General features: G+C 52.5%; 1 protein-coding gene across 1 annotated transcript in view; it reads left to right on the forward strand.

The window, feature by feature from the left end:
- Nucleotides 1–17,283, forward strand: part of EPS8L2 (EPS8 like 2) — a 63,369-nt gene that overhangs the window by 18,098 nt on the left and 27,988 nt on the right. The window contains exons 2-3 of the mRNA XM_054826234.1: nt 2,830–2,894; nt 3,836–3,891. Of these exons, the coding sequence (XP_054682209.1) occupies nt 2,851–2,894; nt 3,836–3,891 (100 nt within the window). The 5' untranslated portion in view covers nt 2,830–2,850. The remainder of the gene's footprint in view (nt 1–2,829; nt 2,895–3,835; nt 3,892–17,283) is intronic.

Raw genomic sequence — 17,283 nt, forward strand, 5'->3', positions numbered from 1 at the left:
GCGCTCGCATCGCCTCCAGTGTCACGGCCTCGTTGGGATGCAGGCACCCCGGGAGGGAGGACGACCTTCCGACGGCGCTGGGCGAAGGCAGGGGGGACGCTGGGGTTTACTGCGTTACAAACCAGGGATCACTCAATCGGACGTGTTGGAAGGAGCGATTTATAATCAGCCCCTCGCTGAAATGTCAGCGGTGCTAACGCATTACAGCTTCCGCTCGGCCAGGCGGAAGACTTTTGGAGCGTCAGGGTGTAAATGGGATGGCGAGCAGCGCAAAATTTTTCTGCTGTTTCGTGGGAGGTGGGTGTTCCCGCTGCACATTTCCAGCGGCGCGTTGGCAAGTCATTCGGACGCCTGCAGGGTCTGGTGGTGTTTCCACTAGCCCAAGTACATGGTAGGGAGCCCGGCTTATCCCGCCAGTCCTTTTATTAACTACCACGAGACAAAGAATTGGCTCATTTTGTGGCTGGTCCCATGTCACGCACGAAGCTGAGGAGCAACCTCTGCCATTGCCACGGGGTCCGCTCCTCTGGCAGCCACACAGCGTTCGACCAGACGGGTTCCTCTAACAGCAGGAGCAGATCCCCAGAGTTTGCCTTTTGGTCAAAGCTCATGAAGGAGAAACAAAAACTAGGGTGACCTTGGCTGCGTCCCTGGTTCCTCTGGCTGTTTCACAGCTGTGGCCTGGGAGCAAGCTCTGAACTCCACGGACCAAACTCAGCGCCACTTACGCGCTGGAGTAACCTGGATTTCATTCCATTAAGGACACAGGCCTGGGGCAGTAAGTGAAAGGGAGCCAGAAATATTACATTAACATGCAGAAACATTCCTATGATCATCAGCCACAGGACTAAAGTGATCAGATGGTGTAAAGTAAACAGACCAGAGCCGGGTTTATTAGAGCACGTTCCCTTTTCTAGGTATCTTATGCTAATGCACAAGAGATCCAGGAGATAGGAACAGTTTGAGGACTGTAAAAGGAAACCAGCAGACAGCTATTAACAGAGGAAAAATTCACAGGCACCCAAGCTTGGGCACAGGGACGGGTTTTATTACACTCAGGGGGGCTGGCAGAACACCAAGTTTCTATTCTAACATGTATATGAATTTATATCTGTGTGTGCGCGCATGGGCTTTAGTATCAACCACAAAAGAGATGAAAAAGGGAGAATTTAGTATACTGTCTACAAAACGCACTTCAAAGTAATTTCTAGCAGCGTCTCAGTGCCGAGGAGTATTACTGTGGCACAAAGCTGGCTGAAAGCCGTAAGGCTGAGCCCAAAACGTGCCGGGGTCCCCCATACGGTCCGTGCGTACATGCGCGCGTGTGGCTGTGCAATGCTGTCAGCGGGATGCTGTTGTGTCGTGCAGCATCACACAAGCCGCGTGCTTCACACGGAGAGCTGGATCTCCACAAAATATACCCCTCCAACTGATAAGCAGTTTTGTTACCATCAGGGAGAAAACTCTGCATCTGCCCTCACCTCAGGGTGAAACACACGGAGCAAAACAGCACGAACGAGCGTTTCCAACACGAGGAATAAAAACGCATACGTAAGGAATCTAGGGCAGCTGTGCTGATGATACAGCAAGCCCTGCAGCACAGATAGTCAGCCTCCAGAGGGGGAATCCCAGGTGCCAGGGATGACTCCGAAGCATTCCCCCGGGATCACACACAATTCAGCCTAAGCTCCGTTAAGAAAAACCGCTGCCTGCCGGGGATGGCTGTCACAGCAGCCCCACGGCACACACCAAGCACGTTCAAAGGTCCCCTCGCAGGAAATCCCACTGAAGACACTGACTGATTTCTTCCTTCAGGCCAAGGATGAGTATTTTAAAGCCATACCTTTGAATTCTGACCACCTTAGAGTGAGGTGCGCGGGGTCGGACCCAGACGAAGCAGAGGGCTGAGTGCCCAGCGCGCAGGCAGCTGCCCCCTGAGCTTTTCAGCACTGAATAAAAAACTTCAAAGACTTTGTCTTGGCTTTCCTTCAACTCAGACACTAGAGCAGACGTGAACGTCTGGGATGCCAATACAAAGCGTCCCCTGAAGTTTTATTATACCTTGTTTTCCCTTCTTTTTTTTTTTTTTTTTCCCCCTTGCCGTTCTGCTCTCAGAACAGTGCCTGGATCTCTCTCACATCTTTTCTCACATTATTTATAATTCTCATCTGAAAGAGGAGGGAAAAAAATCTGTGAACTGAGCCTGTCTGCCTCTCACCAGGCACTTAGCCATCACAGTACATTTTTCTCCATCCTTATGCTGCCAGGGAAGCAGCACTCACAATTATCTCACTTTTCTCTACGCGGGCAATACCATGGTAAGGATAGTTTAACAGCTGGTACAGAGCTTAAAATTGCCACGTAACAAAAGATAATGGCACTACGGGCATGAAAAATGACTCAGGACATTTACAGTCGTGAGTACGTGGCCACAGGGATCCGCGTGTTTTTAATGGCTTCTGACAGACCATAGAGGCAAAGGCCACATCGGTCCCTACTAAGCTGCAGGCAGGGCTGCTTTGCTAGAAAAAGACGTGCTGAAATACCACAAAGTCGGGGTGTGCCGGGAAGGGACGGGCGAGAGGGGAGGGGGGGAAAACAGGTTTCGGAAAGGCATCCTGGGATGTGTCATCTTCAGCCCAGGGCAGAGCTGTGAGAGGTGTCTGAGCCACGAGGCAGAGAGCGGCAAGGAAACCTGGCCGTGCTAACCTGACTGCTCTCATCTGCCCACCCTGCTGCTTGGAGACCCCAAGTCAGAGCACGCACACAGATAAATCATCTGATAGCGGGTTTTCTCATTGCTAACCCCGTCTCCTCTGCTTCCTGCAGTTGCCCGTCCTGCGAAGCGACATGAGTCTCAAGGGATCCCTCAGCAGCAACCCTGGCTCATCAAAGTAAGGATCTCTGTGGTGGGCTTCCTCTGTCTCGCGGCTGGCACCACCACTCCTTCCTACCACCCAGGGGGATGCTCCGAGGGGTCCCATTTCCCCCCAAGTCCCTGGCGCTTGTTTCAGCCTTCCTGGGCACCTGACAAGCTGTGGCCGTAGCCAGCATCCCCGCCTCACCCCTGACGTGCCCTGCGCGCTATGGCTTGGTAATGCCGCATTAGATGTGGGGAGAGGAGAGGAACACCAGGAGCCTCTCTACCTGCGGCTTGGGGGCTACGGCAGCCCGTGGCACCTTCCTGATGAAGCTAGAGCCACCAGCTCTCCCCCACCTTCCTGGTGAGAGCAGGGTGTAGGTGTATGAGCACCACGTACCACCGCCTGCCCTCAGGGGACATGGCGACAGAGCAGAAAGGAGCCACCGGCCACCCCCTGGCTCACTGCACCGTGCAGGACAGCCTAACCACAGCACCTGAAACCCTGAGGTCCCGCTTGGATCCTCCCCTGCCAGGCCTGAGACGGAGAAAACACAATTATCTCCTGGCTGTGCACTCCTACGCACAACCCAGGAACGGGAGGGTGGCTCTACAGGGGATGTAACCCATGCCTAGAGACCTGACATCCCAGAACTCAAATGTTTACACACAATTACATCCTTCCACATTTCGACATGGGATATGTTCCACATCTGAGCACCTGCCTTCAAGGAGTACATCTCAAAAGGGTCCATTCATAAGGGATCTTAATTTTTGTGCGCCGGCACAAGCAAATGCTTTGCCTGGTAATTTGGACTCGTTCGTGTCTGACGGACGTGATGAGGAGGGCAGGGCTGGTCCCTCTCGGGAGAGCTGCAGGGCTGCTGTGCTGATTATTGTGTGAGCTCAGTGTGAAAGCAGATGTTAAAAAGATCTGGGAGCTGATGGCTTATTTGTACCTTCTTTCTTTTTCAGTGGCAGCATGGGCAGAGCGGACGGAGCCTCCAAGCTGAGTGCAAAGGACCTGTACGGTAAGTCGTGCCACAGACACATCTAAGGTTTCCTATAGCAAAGGCATCTCTGGAGACCTGGACGCAGCTGTTGGAGAGTTTCAGGTTGGGACTCAATCAAAGCCAGGTGAATCCAGACCTCCATACACAACAGGCTGGCCTGACATGGCAGCAAAATGCACCTTATCCCTGTGCCACCGCCTCCCACCCTGGGGAGAGCTGTGATTTTGTGAGAACAGACAAGCTACGCAGAACATTGCTTCCCCTCGCCCCCTCCCATCACCCAGATCCTCTCCAGTTATGTTAGCAAGATAACCCGATAAAGGGCCTAACAAAAGAAAGACTGTCCTCAGCGGGTTAATGATTATCCTCTTTTAACTACTCAGTGAACCATGAAAACTCAGTGCCCTTTGGCTCTGGGGAAGCAGAGGGAATTGGCAGGATGGTGCTTGTGCAGAGCCTGATCTGCAGCTTGTTTATAAACCACTCCAGCTCCAGAGGAGCCAGTGAGTCACCAGGTGAAGAGCAGTACAGAACACTTGGGTATCAATGACAGTTATTCCTGATCTTAGCAGCTCTCTTAACGTATCCCAGGAGAAGACTTGGCCCGTGACGTAGGCAGGACAAGCAGAAAGTCGTGTGAGAAGTCACCTCTCTCAGTTACTCCCGGGATAAAAAGATGGGGGTTTGTCTGGGGGAACACAAGCAGCTTTCAGGGAGTCCAAGCCTGCAAACTCTCCCATTTGAGAGCTGCCAATTTGCCTGGTTGATGCTTTCATTGGATACAAACAGGCTGTGCATGCCCCTTGTGGGAGAGTTTATATTTGATCAGAAATCTCCTTTTGCGGTTACGAGGTGAGGGTGGCTGTGCTTGTACCTGGGAAGTGACTTCGGTTGCTGAACGGTTTTGCCTGGAGGTTTATCAGTGTGGAGTGGCCTGGAGCAGTGTCCCACGAGTGACCCGTCTTGGCCTGGGGAGAAGTGGGTGCTGGTGGGAAGGCTGGGGCTGTACCTTGTGGATGAAGTATTAAAGTCATTGTTAACTCCAATTAGCCGCAAAGAAGTGAAACATGGGAATAAAGGTAGGACAAAAATTTGGTGTTACTGGCCAGGGCTATTTGTGGCCTCGATGCTGCACAATGGGCAGGTGCCAAGTGGAGGCTTGAGCCTCCAGACACTTGTCAGTCACTTATCTGGAGACGAAAGGACATGGGATAAGCCCAGGAAGAAGCAAGAGGATGAGGCGTGGAAATGTTTGGGTGCTGCTCTACTCTGCACACAGGACTGCTAGTTCAGATGAGCTCCGACCTCTAACGGCATCGTTTCTTTGGCTGTGCACTGAAAGCTGCTGCAGATCTGATCAGGGGCAGAAAGATTATAGTTACAAGGTAAATAGAGAGCCATACAGAGACCTGGAAAAATGAAAACGAGAGCTGACAACTGTGTTGGAAGCAGGGCAGATGCGCAGGTTAACACCCACGGATGGAGGCAGCCAGGGCTCCGAATTATCAGGGTTTCAGGGTGGGATCTCAGCGTGAGCGCAAGGCTGCCTTGGTGCCTTGGCGTGGCGAGTAGGGACCACCCCATAATCCTCCACCACAAAAGCTAGCAAAGGGAAAGGCTGCAAACTGCCTTTAAAACAAACACAGTTTCTCAAATAAGTCATTTTCGACACCAAGCTACACCTTTTAATTTTTTTTTTGCATGGACACACCCCAAAAGCAAATTTCACCAGGGATGGGACCTCTCCGACCACATTCCAGCAAACACTAAATGAGGACCATAAGTCCATGGGCCAAATCCTCAAGAGGAGTAAATCCGCTGCCCGTTATTTCCCTGCCACCTCTGAAGCGCAGTATGAGGTTTGCAAGAATTTACTGCATACACCAGCGGCTGTTGGCTGGCGCAGCCCAGCACTGCGCGAGTACATCCACGGGGTTTTTGCCTGGCAGAACTTGAAACCGCCCCGCTAATTCAGCATGCCTTTATCAAAGGACACTCAGCATGTGTTAAACCAATATTTAAATGTCTGGGCCCCCTTGGCACTCGGATCCTCCCTCCCCTAACATTAATTTCTGCTGTGAGCTAGCACATTTGGGGGTGGAGGGCAGGCAAGAACTAAAATTCCAGGGAGAATTAAGTTTCATAATGAAACAAATCACATCAAGCTGAGCTGGCCTTGATTATTTGATTACGATGCTGCTAAGGGACATTCAGAGCTTACAAGATTTTTCATATCTCCATTTTTCTCCAGTGTAATCAGGCTGGACCCTCAGCCTGTGTACGCTGCCAGGTCTCCAAAGAAACGAGTGCAACGACTCCCAAATTCACAGCACACAGATATCTGCTGCATTTAAAGCTCGCTAGGTAATGTACACAGATGCTCCAATGCACGCAGGTGCCTAAATATTATTCCTAGGTGAACGAGGCCTTGGTTTTAGCTTTCTTAAGATGTTTTTTCTACAGTAGAGTGCCTCTCACCACAGAGCAGGTATGGGAGGAAGGAGGGCATGTACTGAACCATTAGCTCAGGTACTCGGGCTCTAAATGCTAACCCAGCCTGAGCCTTCCTTCCTGGCCTGAGACGAGAGGGGTGCCAGGGACACGAGTGCTATCTGGGGTCCCGGTATCAACAGGGACCTACTGGAGGTATTAAAGCCACCCCAGGTGAGACGCTGGAGAGTGATAGTTAAAAGCATCGTGGTGAGGCTGAGGCAGAGCAGCAGCTCCAGGCTGTGCACAAAGTCAGCCGGATGACAGAGGTGGGGGGAATCTGTTCTGAGGGGTTCAAGGTCATGGTGTGAAACTCGCAGGGCCACGTAGGTCTGCACAGGGGACAGCCTCACGGCTGGTGATGTGGGGGGAAGGTCACCAGGGAATTCTGCAAAGAAATTGCCTTAAAGCCCTGAGATATCTTCCCCCAGCTCAATCCCTACCAGAGTTGATCAGAGTTGGATGCACTTTCTAGATGCTCAGCTGCCCTCGGTGGAGCTTCCCGGCTGTCATGCGAGCAGGATACTCATCCTCTCCTCCCCCCTTACCAAACCAGCATCACATTTGCTCAGCACCACGTTCTGGAAGAGTCTGTGGTTGCCTGCACAGTGCGAGCCCCAGCTCCACCAGCAGCAGGGGGAATGGCTGGCACCTATCAAGTTGCCACCTTACTCAATGCACAGCAACCAGCTGAATAAATGTTAATGCATACCATAAATAAATTAAGCTGCTTCTCCGCTTACTGGTGTCTGTTCTGAGCCTAGATGAAAGCCTGTGGAGGAGAAACCAGTGTGGCACCGGCAGAGGCCAAGGGAAGGGCTGGAAGGAAGCGTTTCTGCAGAGTGCTTCCCACTGCAGGCTTCTGCCACCCCTTTCTGTGGTGACACCCAGGGGGATTCTGCAGGCGTTCACCTAAGCTGCTTTCACGGCTGATCAGACAGCGCTGGCTCTCGGGACGGATTAGGCAGCGTAACCATGAGAAGCTGCAGAGTCGAGGGCAGCTTAATGCTTACAGTGGGTTTCTCGTGAGGCTGTGGGAAGGGAAATGGCTCTGCAGCAGCCTTCAGAGCAGCCCGTTTGTGTTTGGCTACCGTGCCTGTCCCTGCGGCACTCAGCCGCTTTCCAGCACCCCTCGCCAGCTCCTTTGGGTGTCTTTGCCCCTCACGTCAAGTGCTGGGGCACAGAAGTGCCTGGCAGACCCGAAACCCGCAGGGCCGCAGAGCAGAGAGGTGGGAGGCAGAGATGCACCGCAGAGGTGCGAGACACCAGCCTGGCAGGAGGGCAGCGCTCGTCTCGCATCCAAACCCGTAAGACCCAACCACTTGGCTCCAACCTGCCCACCCCAACTTTGACACACTGATTTCTGGGTATCAGCCCAAAACTTGTCAGGGTACAGGGCTGGAAAAGGGATTTTGGAGCAAGAGAAACTGCCAGTAGCACGAGTTAGGCTGGAGAAACGTGGTGCTGAGCAGCAGCAGCCGGCGAGGCACGGTCACTTGACACTGCCCCCGTAACCCAAGACGGGCTTCAGCGCTGTAACAGGACACGGGGCACTAACACAAAGAGAAGAGCCGTTCCTGCCTGCCCGCCATGGCCCTGGACAGGTATCATCTGCCTGGGGAGCCGCGGGGAGAGGAGGCTCCACCGGCGCCGGCTGCACCCAGGAGCCACCAGCGGAGGCTTGGCAGAGGGTGCTGGCCCTGGCTAGGCAGAATACACTGATAGTCAAGGAGTAAATTACGTTTAATGGTCACAAACCAGCTCCTGGGGGTCTCCAGAGACCTCCCTTGTCTCCCAACGGGGCCTCCAGCCCCCGGCCACGTGGGGAGGTCTCTGAGATGAGACTCACCAGCCCCTTGACTGTAATTCCTTGCGCCGGCTCTCCCACACCCTGGGTGAGCACAGCATGAAGCCGGGCCTTGGGGGTGCGGCTATGCGATACCCATCACAGACAAGAGTTGTGCCAAGTCAAGAACAGCCCCAAGAGCAGAGAGACGGAAACATTGACTCAAGACAGGCTTGCTTTCCCTATAGCTGCACTGTAAATGTGCGTTTACTACTGATGACTTGGCTGTATGACCAACAAAAGGGTCGTTATTTACTATTAGTTACTGCATGCCCAAACCATGAGCTTGCTCACTATTTCAGCTGGAGGCAGGTGGCAGTCACAGAGTTATCAACGGGAGCACGGAGGTGCTCTTCCTTCCCCACAGCCATCTAGAGGAGGGTTTGTGTGCAGATTTAACACACACTGGCATTGTCTGTAAGATACAAGAGTGGTGGCTAGAAACCGAGCATGCTCAACTACGCGGTCAGGTCGAGAGGACTGTACACATGCCTTAACCCAAGAGGATCTGGGACGCGTCTGAACGGTGCCACTCGCCGGCATGCCCCTCAGATGCAGATACACCCTCTGTGTTTTTTAGCAGAAGCTAAAAATGGAAAGCACTGGCATTCATGGAGACGGTTCCTGAGGTTCGATAGTTCGGCGGGAAGGCTGAGTGTTTGGTTTAGGCACGGCTGGCTCAGCTGAGCCCAGCCCATGCCCTGAAGCAGGCCTGCCTTCCCATCAGTAAAGCAGCGAGGCTGCGATTCTGGGTAAAGCAACTTCCCACCCGACTGACTGAACCGCCGTTTCCTTTAAAGCTGTCATCCCACAGGAAAGAAAGTCTGAGATCCAGCAAAGATCAAGACTCCTTGTCGTAGAGAGGAGGAACCACTTCCCTCAAACTGCCCTGCAGATTCCCATTTGGGAAATGACAGGGGTCCGAGGGAACCAGTGCTGACCCAACAGAGATTTTCCCAGGTCCAGTGTCTCCTGCGCATCCCGCTCCTCCCAAGGGACCTGCTCTGCTTGCCCAAGACCTCCAGAGGACAGGGCAGACGGACACACGGCTGTGTCTGTCTCCAACCAGCTACACGACCACGGCCGACACACTGCACCCTAGGGCACTGCTTTCCCCTGCCCTTTGCCGGGACAGACCGAAAGCTGCCCAGAGGAGTGAGCGCCCCTGGACACGTTTGTCCAGTGCAAGGGGACAGTAACAGGGAGCCAAAGCCCCCCTGCAGAAGGGGGGTGAAAGGCAGCGCAGTTTTCCCACGCGCTATTGCCATTTGCTTCCCCAGGCCACCACAAGAAAGCCTTGGGCAGGTCTGAGTCAGAGCAGCACCCGAGACATTAATTCCCCATCTTGAATAACTCCCTTGTCCTCCCCCACTGCTCCCTCAGTGCCATTTCAGCTTCTTTCTTCACATCCCCTTTCCCACCCGAGATTCCAGCTTCAGATTACCCCGGCTCCTCCCTGACACTGCCTTGCAGGTGACCCTTTTATTCAAAGCCTGGGAAATTTAATACTCCAACTGGAAACAGGGCTGGAAGAAAAATAGGAAGCCAACATTCCTGTTGGTTCCCACAGATGAAAACCCAGCGGTGGGTAAGACGGGGAACGTGTAGGCTCAGCTCAGCCCTGACTGGAGCTACTGGGAGGAGCAGGCTCTGCTCTGGGTGCTGCTGGCTGGAAATGCGAGTTGGCTGGGCTCAGCCCTGGCCGCAGAGCTGCCTCGTCACCCTGCAGCCCTCGCGTCTGCGCCGCAGGATCTTTGGGACGGGGGGTTAGCGACGGGGTGGGGGGGGCTGCAGAGAGGGAGCTGCCACCTCCGATGCCGCAGCGCCTGCTTGGTGACCCCAGCCGTCTTTTTTCTTTGCCGCTTCAGCACTGCTGAGGGCGAGTTCTCTCCCTGCGTGGAGTAACTGCTCAGAGCTTGCTCAGAGGAACATTTGCTTAAATGGAAATGGGTTGTTGGGTATGGCCGAGTACATTAGGAACAAAAGCTTGTTAGTTAATAACAACCAAAAAAAGGGGGAACTTTTCATTCTGAGTGTTTTTGGTCCTCAAGTAAAGCAAATTCATCAGTTCACTTAATTAAATCAAGGTTCCCCCAATCTTACTATATGTATTCTGACATTCAAAAAACATCATTACCAGCTATGGGAAGTTCAGAAAACAACATTTTGGATTGTTTGGTGAAAAATAATTTGGCAATATTTCTTCCAGCTCTAGTAAAGGAAAAAAGAAACAGCTCTACCCAGGAGCTTCCCCTGCAGCTCCTCAATACCCTGATTATCCTCCGCTGAGCAGCTCCCGGGTGCCTGCCCAGCAGACAGTGTGGTACTGTACATACCGCCTGCTCCTTGGCATGCCCGACACAAACACACAGTGTTTCTTGATGTACTCAGGCCTTGCACAACCCAGGAGGTGGGTCAGGTTTTTATTTGCTCTTCTAGAGTGGGTTGTGTCTTCAGCTAATAAAAGAGGAATGTGAGCACTTGGGGCTGAGCCAGCGGCAAATATTAAGCGTGCCGAGGAGGAATTCAGCCTCGTGACACCTACTAGCAGCTGCCGCCGCGCTATCAGTAAAGCGGCTCCCTGCTGCCACAGACCATTCATACCTCTGGCTGCCCCCAACCTCAATGAGAGCCTTTTCATTCTAGAGCTTCCAGATCACGCACTAACGCGCCACCCATGAGCAATAGCTGCCCCGTGCAAAGATTCCCAGCGTCGCAGCCACCGATACGGACAAGCTTTGGCAGTTCAGAAAGTACCACGGAGCTAACAGGAAAACCAGGGAGCTTGATGCTTCATAAGATGCTTCCAAAAGCGGAGCTCTCCCTGTGCCGGCCGGCCACGGGGACCCCCGAGCAGGGAAGGCTCTACAACAGCAGACACAAGGTACAGACCCGCAGATGCCTCCGTGTCAGGAGCTCAGACACGGCAGGTCTGTGCAGTGCCTGAAACCAGATCCTTGGCTAACCCTGCAGAACCTGGAGCATCCTCCCACTCGGCGAGGAAGCGGGAACCTGTTGGATCGGCAGAGCTGCGCTTCCCGCAGATGCACGGTCAGACTGCCAGATCAGATCTGGCCCCGTGCTCAGGTCCTGGGAATGGATGCTGGTTCATAAGGCTGCTTTACAACGCAGGCCCGGCATATTTGCATCACTGCCATTAGCATACAGAGGCATTTGCTGCTCTCTTTCTCCTCCGGAGGGCTGTGTCCTGACCTGTTGGTTTGGCACAAAGACTAGCTCATGCTACACTGGTAGGTTACTATAAACAGCGTGCGTGCTGCTAGATAATGTACAGATAATATAAAGAATTGGCAAGCTCCAAAAGGCAACAGCCAGGACTTTCCTTAGGCTGTTCCAACGGGCGCGGAGGCCAGGGAGGTCTGTAAGTGCCATGCAGGGCATCAAGGAGAGGTCCTTGGTCTGGTCCTGCCAATGAAAACAAACCCAATCGGATGCCTCTTTGGTTCCTTACAGAGTTTCACGTATGACTTGTCCTTCCCCCGTGTTTTCTGCTGTGCCTTCTGCCCAGTGACAGCTCAAAACAAATGCAGGGAGAGACAGGGAGGCTCCCGTGTGATAAAACTCGCTAATTAACCAGAGAAGGATGTGCTCAGAGGGGAGGCGGGGGCCTTTGCAGCTCTGCTGTAACTGGCTGCATTTGTTACAGAGGCACCTGCTTACACCACAGCTGACTTTGGCCCCTTCGTACAGCACGAGTACTGGCGAGTTTTTTGTTTTGAGCACTTTAGCATGTAAATGGATGGAAAGAGATGGTATCTTGGGACTGAGCTTTGGGATCCTGCTGCAGCAGCCTGCAACCCCATGCAGCTCAGTGTAGCACCGCAAGCCCTTAAGAAAATGCAAGGAGAGCAGAAAAAACCCGCTGTAACCCAGTAACAACCTGGGAAAAGCAGAGTCTGGTGGGAACACACCCCGTTCGGCCCGTTTACCCCACATGCAGAGGCACAAGCGTCTTCTGCATGGAGCTGTATGGTCACACAGCTGTACCCCAGCGGCGTCGGCAGCCAGAGCTGCTTTTGGCATACCTCTCAGCTAACAGCTTTTGGCTCTCTGCTTCAGGGCCTGGTAAGCCGAGCCCCAGAGGAGCCCGTCTCCCTCCTCCCTAGGCTGTGGGTGCCCCTGTGAATATTCAGACCATGTGGGAGGTGGCAGCAGAGGCAGGGCCCAAGCCCAGGCACCCATTGGGTGTCTTACCCCTACCCTTAACCCCTTTCTCCCATACTTGGTACCGCCAGTACCTTGTACTGGGGATGCTCTGCCCAGATGGCCTGGCAGAGGCCATGCACGAGAAGAAACAAGGCTGCTTCTGCCCTCCTTTGCACTACTCTACGTCTCTGCAGACTTTAACCAAGGTCTTTCAGCTCTAAGCTGGTCCCAGCAGGCAGAATTTATCCCGCTAGCTGATCTCTTGTGCACACAGTCCCTCGGGCTGAAGGCCACGTCCTAACTCCCTGCAAAAAAGGGTGTTGCATGGAAACGGGTAGGGAACTTGGCACGAAAGATGCGGTTTGGCTTCCTGGACCAAGCTGATAACCCTGTCCCTCCAGGATGTGCATCAATCCTGCTTTCCGCACGCCCCCCCCCATTTATTACTCTCTTTCATCCCTTCCACTTCTTAACATAAAGGCAAACAGGATGCTCTCCCTTCCAGCCAAGATTTTAGCCTCATCACGGGGATTTCAGCACGGCACCCAGTTTTGAGCCCTTGGGTAAAATCCACCTTGTTACCTCTGCAGCGGTCTGAGCTTTTTCCATTTCCTCATGTGGCCACCGGTGCCAGTGGGAACCATCATTCCCACAGCACTGTTTGTCCGTAAGATATTGGCGACAGATAACATTCTTCAGAGAACGGCTTTGCAGTTTTCCCCACACCTCTGGGTATGGGGCAAGATTAAAGCTAGCTGGTTAGGAAAGGACTGAACAACTGAACTGATTTCAGTTAAAGAACCATTTCTAGGGTGTTTTTTACCCTGAAAGGTGTGTCTTAGGGTTCACTGGGTCCAATCCTTAGAGGTAAAAGAGATGAGACAATTTACCATAGTGTGTGCAAGTCCCACGCTAAAGTAATTAAAAAATTTCTGCATGACCCATGCCATTCGTACAAGGGTTTGGGCTGAGGAACGGCGCGACTGTGAATTACCCATCATTGCTCTTTAGGCCACAGCAGTGCATCGCGGCAGCCACCTTCCTCCAGACGAGACACAATCCCCATGCTATGAGGGCTTTTTGGTTGCCAGACACCAAAAGCAAGGGACAAAGCTGTATTGTTTTCCCATCTCTTTGGCTCTCTTGGCAGACAGAAGGGAAAAAGTATAGTGGTGGTCACTGTGGGCTCACGCCAGCTTTTATCACCTTCAGATGTTCGCTGTATGAGTGCCGCAGCCCTGGAGCTCTCCTTGCCCTTTGCAGCCCATCCCATGTTATATCCAAAGAGCCCTCCACCGCTACAGCCTCTAAAAGGCACAGCAGAAGAGAAATCTTTTAAACAGAGGTGCAGATGGTGTCTAAGCTCTGAGAGCAGCTGCCATCTAATTTGGGGGAAATCATCGCTATATTCCTGTAATATTTATTGCATGGGGATTATGCAAGTTCTCCACCTCCTGGGGCCAGGGTACAGGTTGGATAACATGTTACAGTGCTCGGGTCTTCTCTATTGCAAGACGCTGTAGAAATGCAAAGTGTCCTAGTAGGAGAGGTGTCAGATAAACCGGGAGGAAATTAGCTGCTGCTGCTAACGTGCCAGTGTTCGTTCATACAAAATTAAGCAGATAGAGGGACAGGGCTGTGCAGAAGGGCAGTGCGGGAGCTACCCAGGACACGCGACTTGTCTTCTGAAGACTTTTCTGGCCCACATCAAAGATCCCCCTTGATCCACAGAGTCAAACAGCCACAGATCTCCCCACAGGCATCATTCTGTGCGTGGCATATTTGGATCAGCCCAGCACGATCAGAGCCAGATTTAAGCTAAGGCAAATAATTATACATCTACAGAAAGGTCTGCAGTGTTTCACCACATTGCTTTGAAGTAACAAACAAAAAAACGGGGTTTTTTTGTTTTTAAAGCACCCATGCTTCTCAGATAGATGCAGCCTATGACTGACCATTTTGTGATTTGCAGCCTGGATCTTTACTTCTCCCTGTGATTAAACCAAAACTAAATGCTGGGAAAGAAGGAGATTTCAGTGTTCTGGCACCCTGCTGTCCTCGGAAAGCCTGGCTGTTTTCAGGCCATGTGGTTGTATTTGCAGATGCCAGGAGGAAACACAAAAAAAAGTTTCCATGGGCGTGGGGACCAGGTAGAAGCCAATGAGACAGAAGGGATTTCAGGAGAAGGAACAAGCAGCAGTCTTAAAAAAGGGACAGGAAAGAGAATATGCAGAAACACCCCCTTCCTCACCCTGGGCAGCTTCTGGGACGTCACTTGAATGGCATCCTGAAACAAAATAGAGGCACTTTGTTCTAGTTCTGCGACTTTTAAAGGTAATGCAGAAATGCCTCCAGGGAGAATCAACAGAGGGAGGGGGAACATCTGCATTTCTCCCTGCCCTGGGGCTTGCTTCTGTCCTGGAAAAGGCTGCAAAGGGCTAAAGGGGTCTTTGGCCCCGCTGACCGAGCTTAACTCTGAGCACAGGCAATGGGGAGCAGGGGCTATGCAGAGCTCTGAGGTTTCAACAGGTCCCCAAGATTTCCAAGGGCTTCTACAAATATTTTCTCAGCAGTACATGCTCATACCTCCCCTGACTGTGACACGTGCAGCTTCTTTGAGCTTGGAGGATGGGGCAAAGACATCAGAGAGGACCCCAGAAAGTCTGTAGGCAACCAGCCGCAGACCTGACCATCGCTGCAGCTCCATGGGCTGTTCTCCTACTAGAAGGCCAGTCTGGTTCTCCTACCAGAAAGCCAGCCTACAGTCTAGTAGGCTGTTCTACCAGAAACACAGTCCTATGCCAGCCCCCCTCTGGAAACCCCATCCCTCCAGTGTACCTTCCCCTCGGGCATTACCAGCTCCTGACGTGGCTCTGCACCCTTCCTTTCAGGGCTGGAGACATTTGCCCATCCCAATGTAAAACCCCTTTGTTACTAGACCGACCACTTCAGCCTCTTCCACTCCCTTCTAAAAAGGAGGGGTTGGGATGTCTTAAAATCCAAATTTGTCTCTATCCCACACAGACGCGGTGTTCTCATTTCCATTAGTGTCATCTATTTACATGAGAAATGCTTGCTGAGGAAATTGAGGTTACTGAGAGAAAAAAAAGTTACTCACATCAGACACAAATCCCTGCGGTGCGTCTCGCAGTGTGCCCTCTTCCAGACCTTGCCCCACATTTGAAGTAGGGCACACTACAATTAAAACACACAGCAAACAGAAAATGCCATTGACCCTTCAATGCAAGCCTAAGGTGGGAAGTGGCCGTGCTGAAATATTAATTAATTTACTCAAGGTCACTCTGGAAGCTAATGGATGAGCAGGAAGCCGTGCTCGGTGTCTGAGGTCTTGTCCCCAAAATATCCTCACTCCACCTCTGAGTCGGTGCTGGTGGTGTAAAAGGCATCAGCTCCGAGACCTGCAGTCTCCATTAACGCCTCTGCCAGCATGCCCACCAATAAATCGTTTCTACTTGCAGCCACTTCAGGGCTACCAGGAATTAGCCGCAGAGGCAAAGCACACTGCTGCGTTTGCAGTCACAAGCACAGAGATACAAAGTGCAAAGTAGTTGGGTGTCCTGCCAAGCTGATGGCACGCCTCGGGCTTAAAGAGTGTTAGAAAAGTGTTAAAAAGCATTAGAAATCAGCTTGAAATCTGCTTCTATCAGCCCTTGTCAGGCTCCAAATGAAAGCAGCAGCATCTTTTCACATTCATTGTCTCTGGGCCATCTCTGTAGGTTTAACATGCTCCTGCAGCCACAGACAGGTTTGCTACCCACGCTCAGCCCAGTGCCTTCAGAGAAGTACCCAGAGGAGCTCAACGTCAGAGCCCTTCTCTGCTGGCCAAGGAAAAAGGTGAAAACCCCAAGGTAAATCTCAAGACAAGCAGCCCTTTGGGCCAGTGCTTGTTCTGGAGAGACACCTGCTGGCAATGCCCGCTGAGCCCGAGCTCAGCTCAGGGACACGCTCGTCCTCCCTCCACGGAAGCCAAAGCAGAAATAAAAGCGTAACGGAGATGCAAGGGGACACTGGGGAAAAGGTTCACACAAACGAGGTGGAATCCAAAGCAAAAGCATGCTGCAAAGCTGCTCGTGGGCCCAGCCCCAATCCCAACTCCGCCGTCCCTTGTGCCTGACCAGCATCTCGCAGCCCCAGACCAGGGCAGGTCACCAGAGCGAGAGCACCTGACAGACGCTTTGCAAGAAAACAGGGCGAAAGACCCGCAGTCTAATATACCTGAGAGGTTTGAGCTTGTTCAACCGTAACCAGTTTCTAACTGCCCTCCCCACCACCTCTCTGATTTTAGGACAGCCAAAGAAACCCCAAATTCCCACGAGGTGTGAGCTAAATCGAAGTAACCTGAAACAGGAGCATTCAGGGCTGGATGGGCTGGCTCGAAATCCTATCCTGTTCTAGGCAGGAAAAATCCGGGCATGAAGCTGCATGCTACACGCAGGGACACGCACACTCGTGAGGAAGGACATTTGCAGAAATCCTGGCGATCAGTGCCAAGGAGGCATGTGCCTATACGATATTTTAACTCCTGCATCTCCCTGGGAAAGCGGCAGTTTCAGGCCAGCTTCTCCTTCCTTTGCACAGGACCTACTGGCAGGAGGTTTAAATAACAGCTGCTCAGGTGAGAAGTGCATACAAGGACACCCCCAGGACTAAGCTAAAGCTCCCAACTGGTGCTTTGAGGGTTGTTTTCTGCTTTTGTCACAGCAGGATGCTCTGTTCGCTGCATTTTCTCCTTGCTAGCACTGTCCTGCATGCAAGGCTTAAAGGAGAACACACGTCAGAGTTGGCAAATTACCCCCGAGCCAACACGTGACACTGAATTACAGCGTGCATCTTCTCCATTGCTATCACCAGCTTCAGGAACTGCCATCCCTTCCAATCCTGACCCT

This window comes from Grus americana, chromosome 5 (genome assembly GCF_028858705.1).
Source record: "Grus americana isolate bGruAme1 chromosome 5, bGruAme1.mat, whole genome shotgun sequence".
Classification (NCBI taxonomy): Eukaryota; Metazoa; Chordata; class Aves; order Gruiformes; family Gruidae; genus Grus; species Grus americana.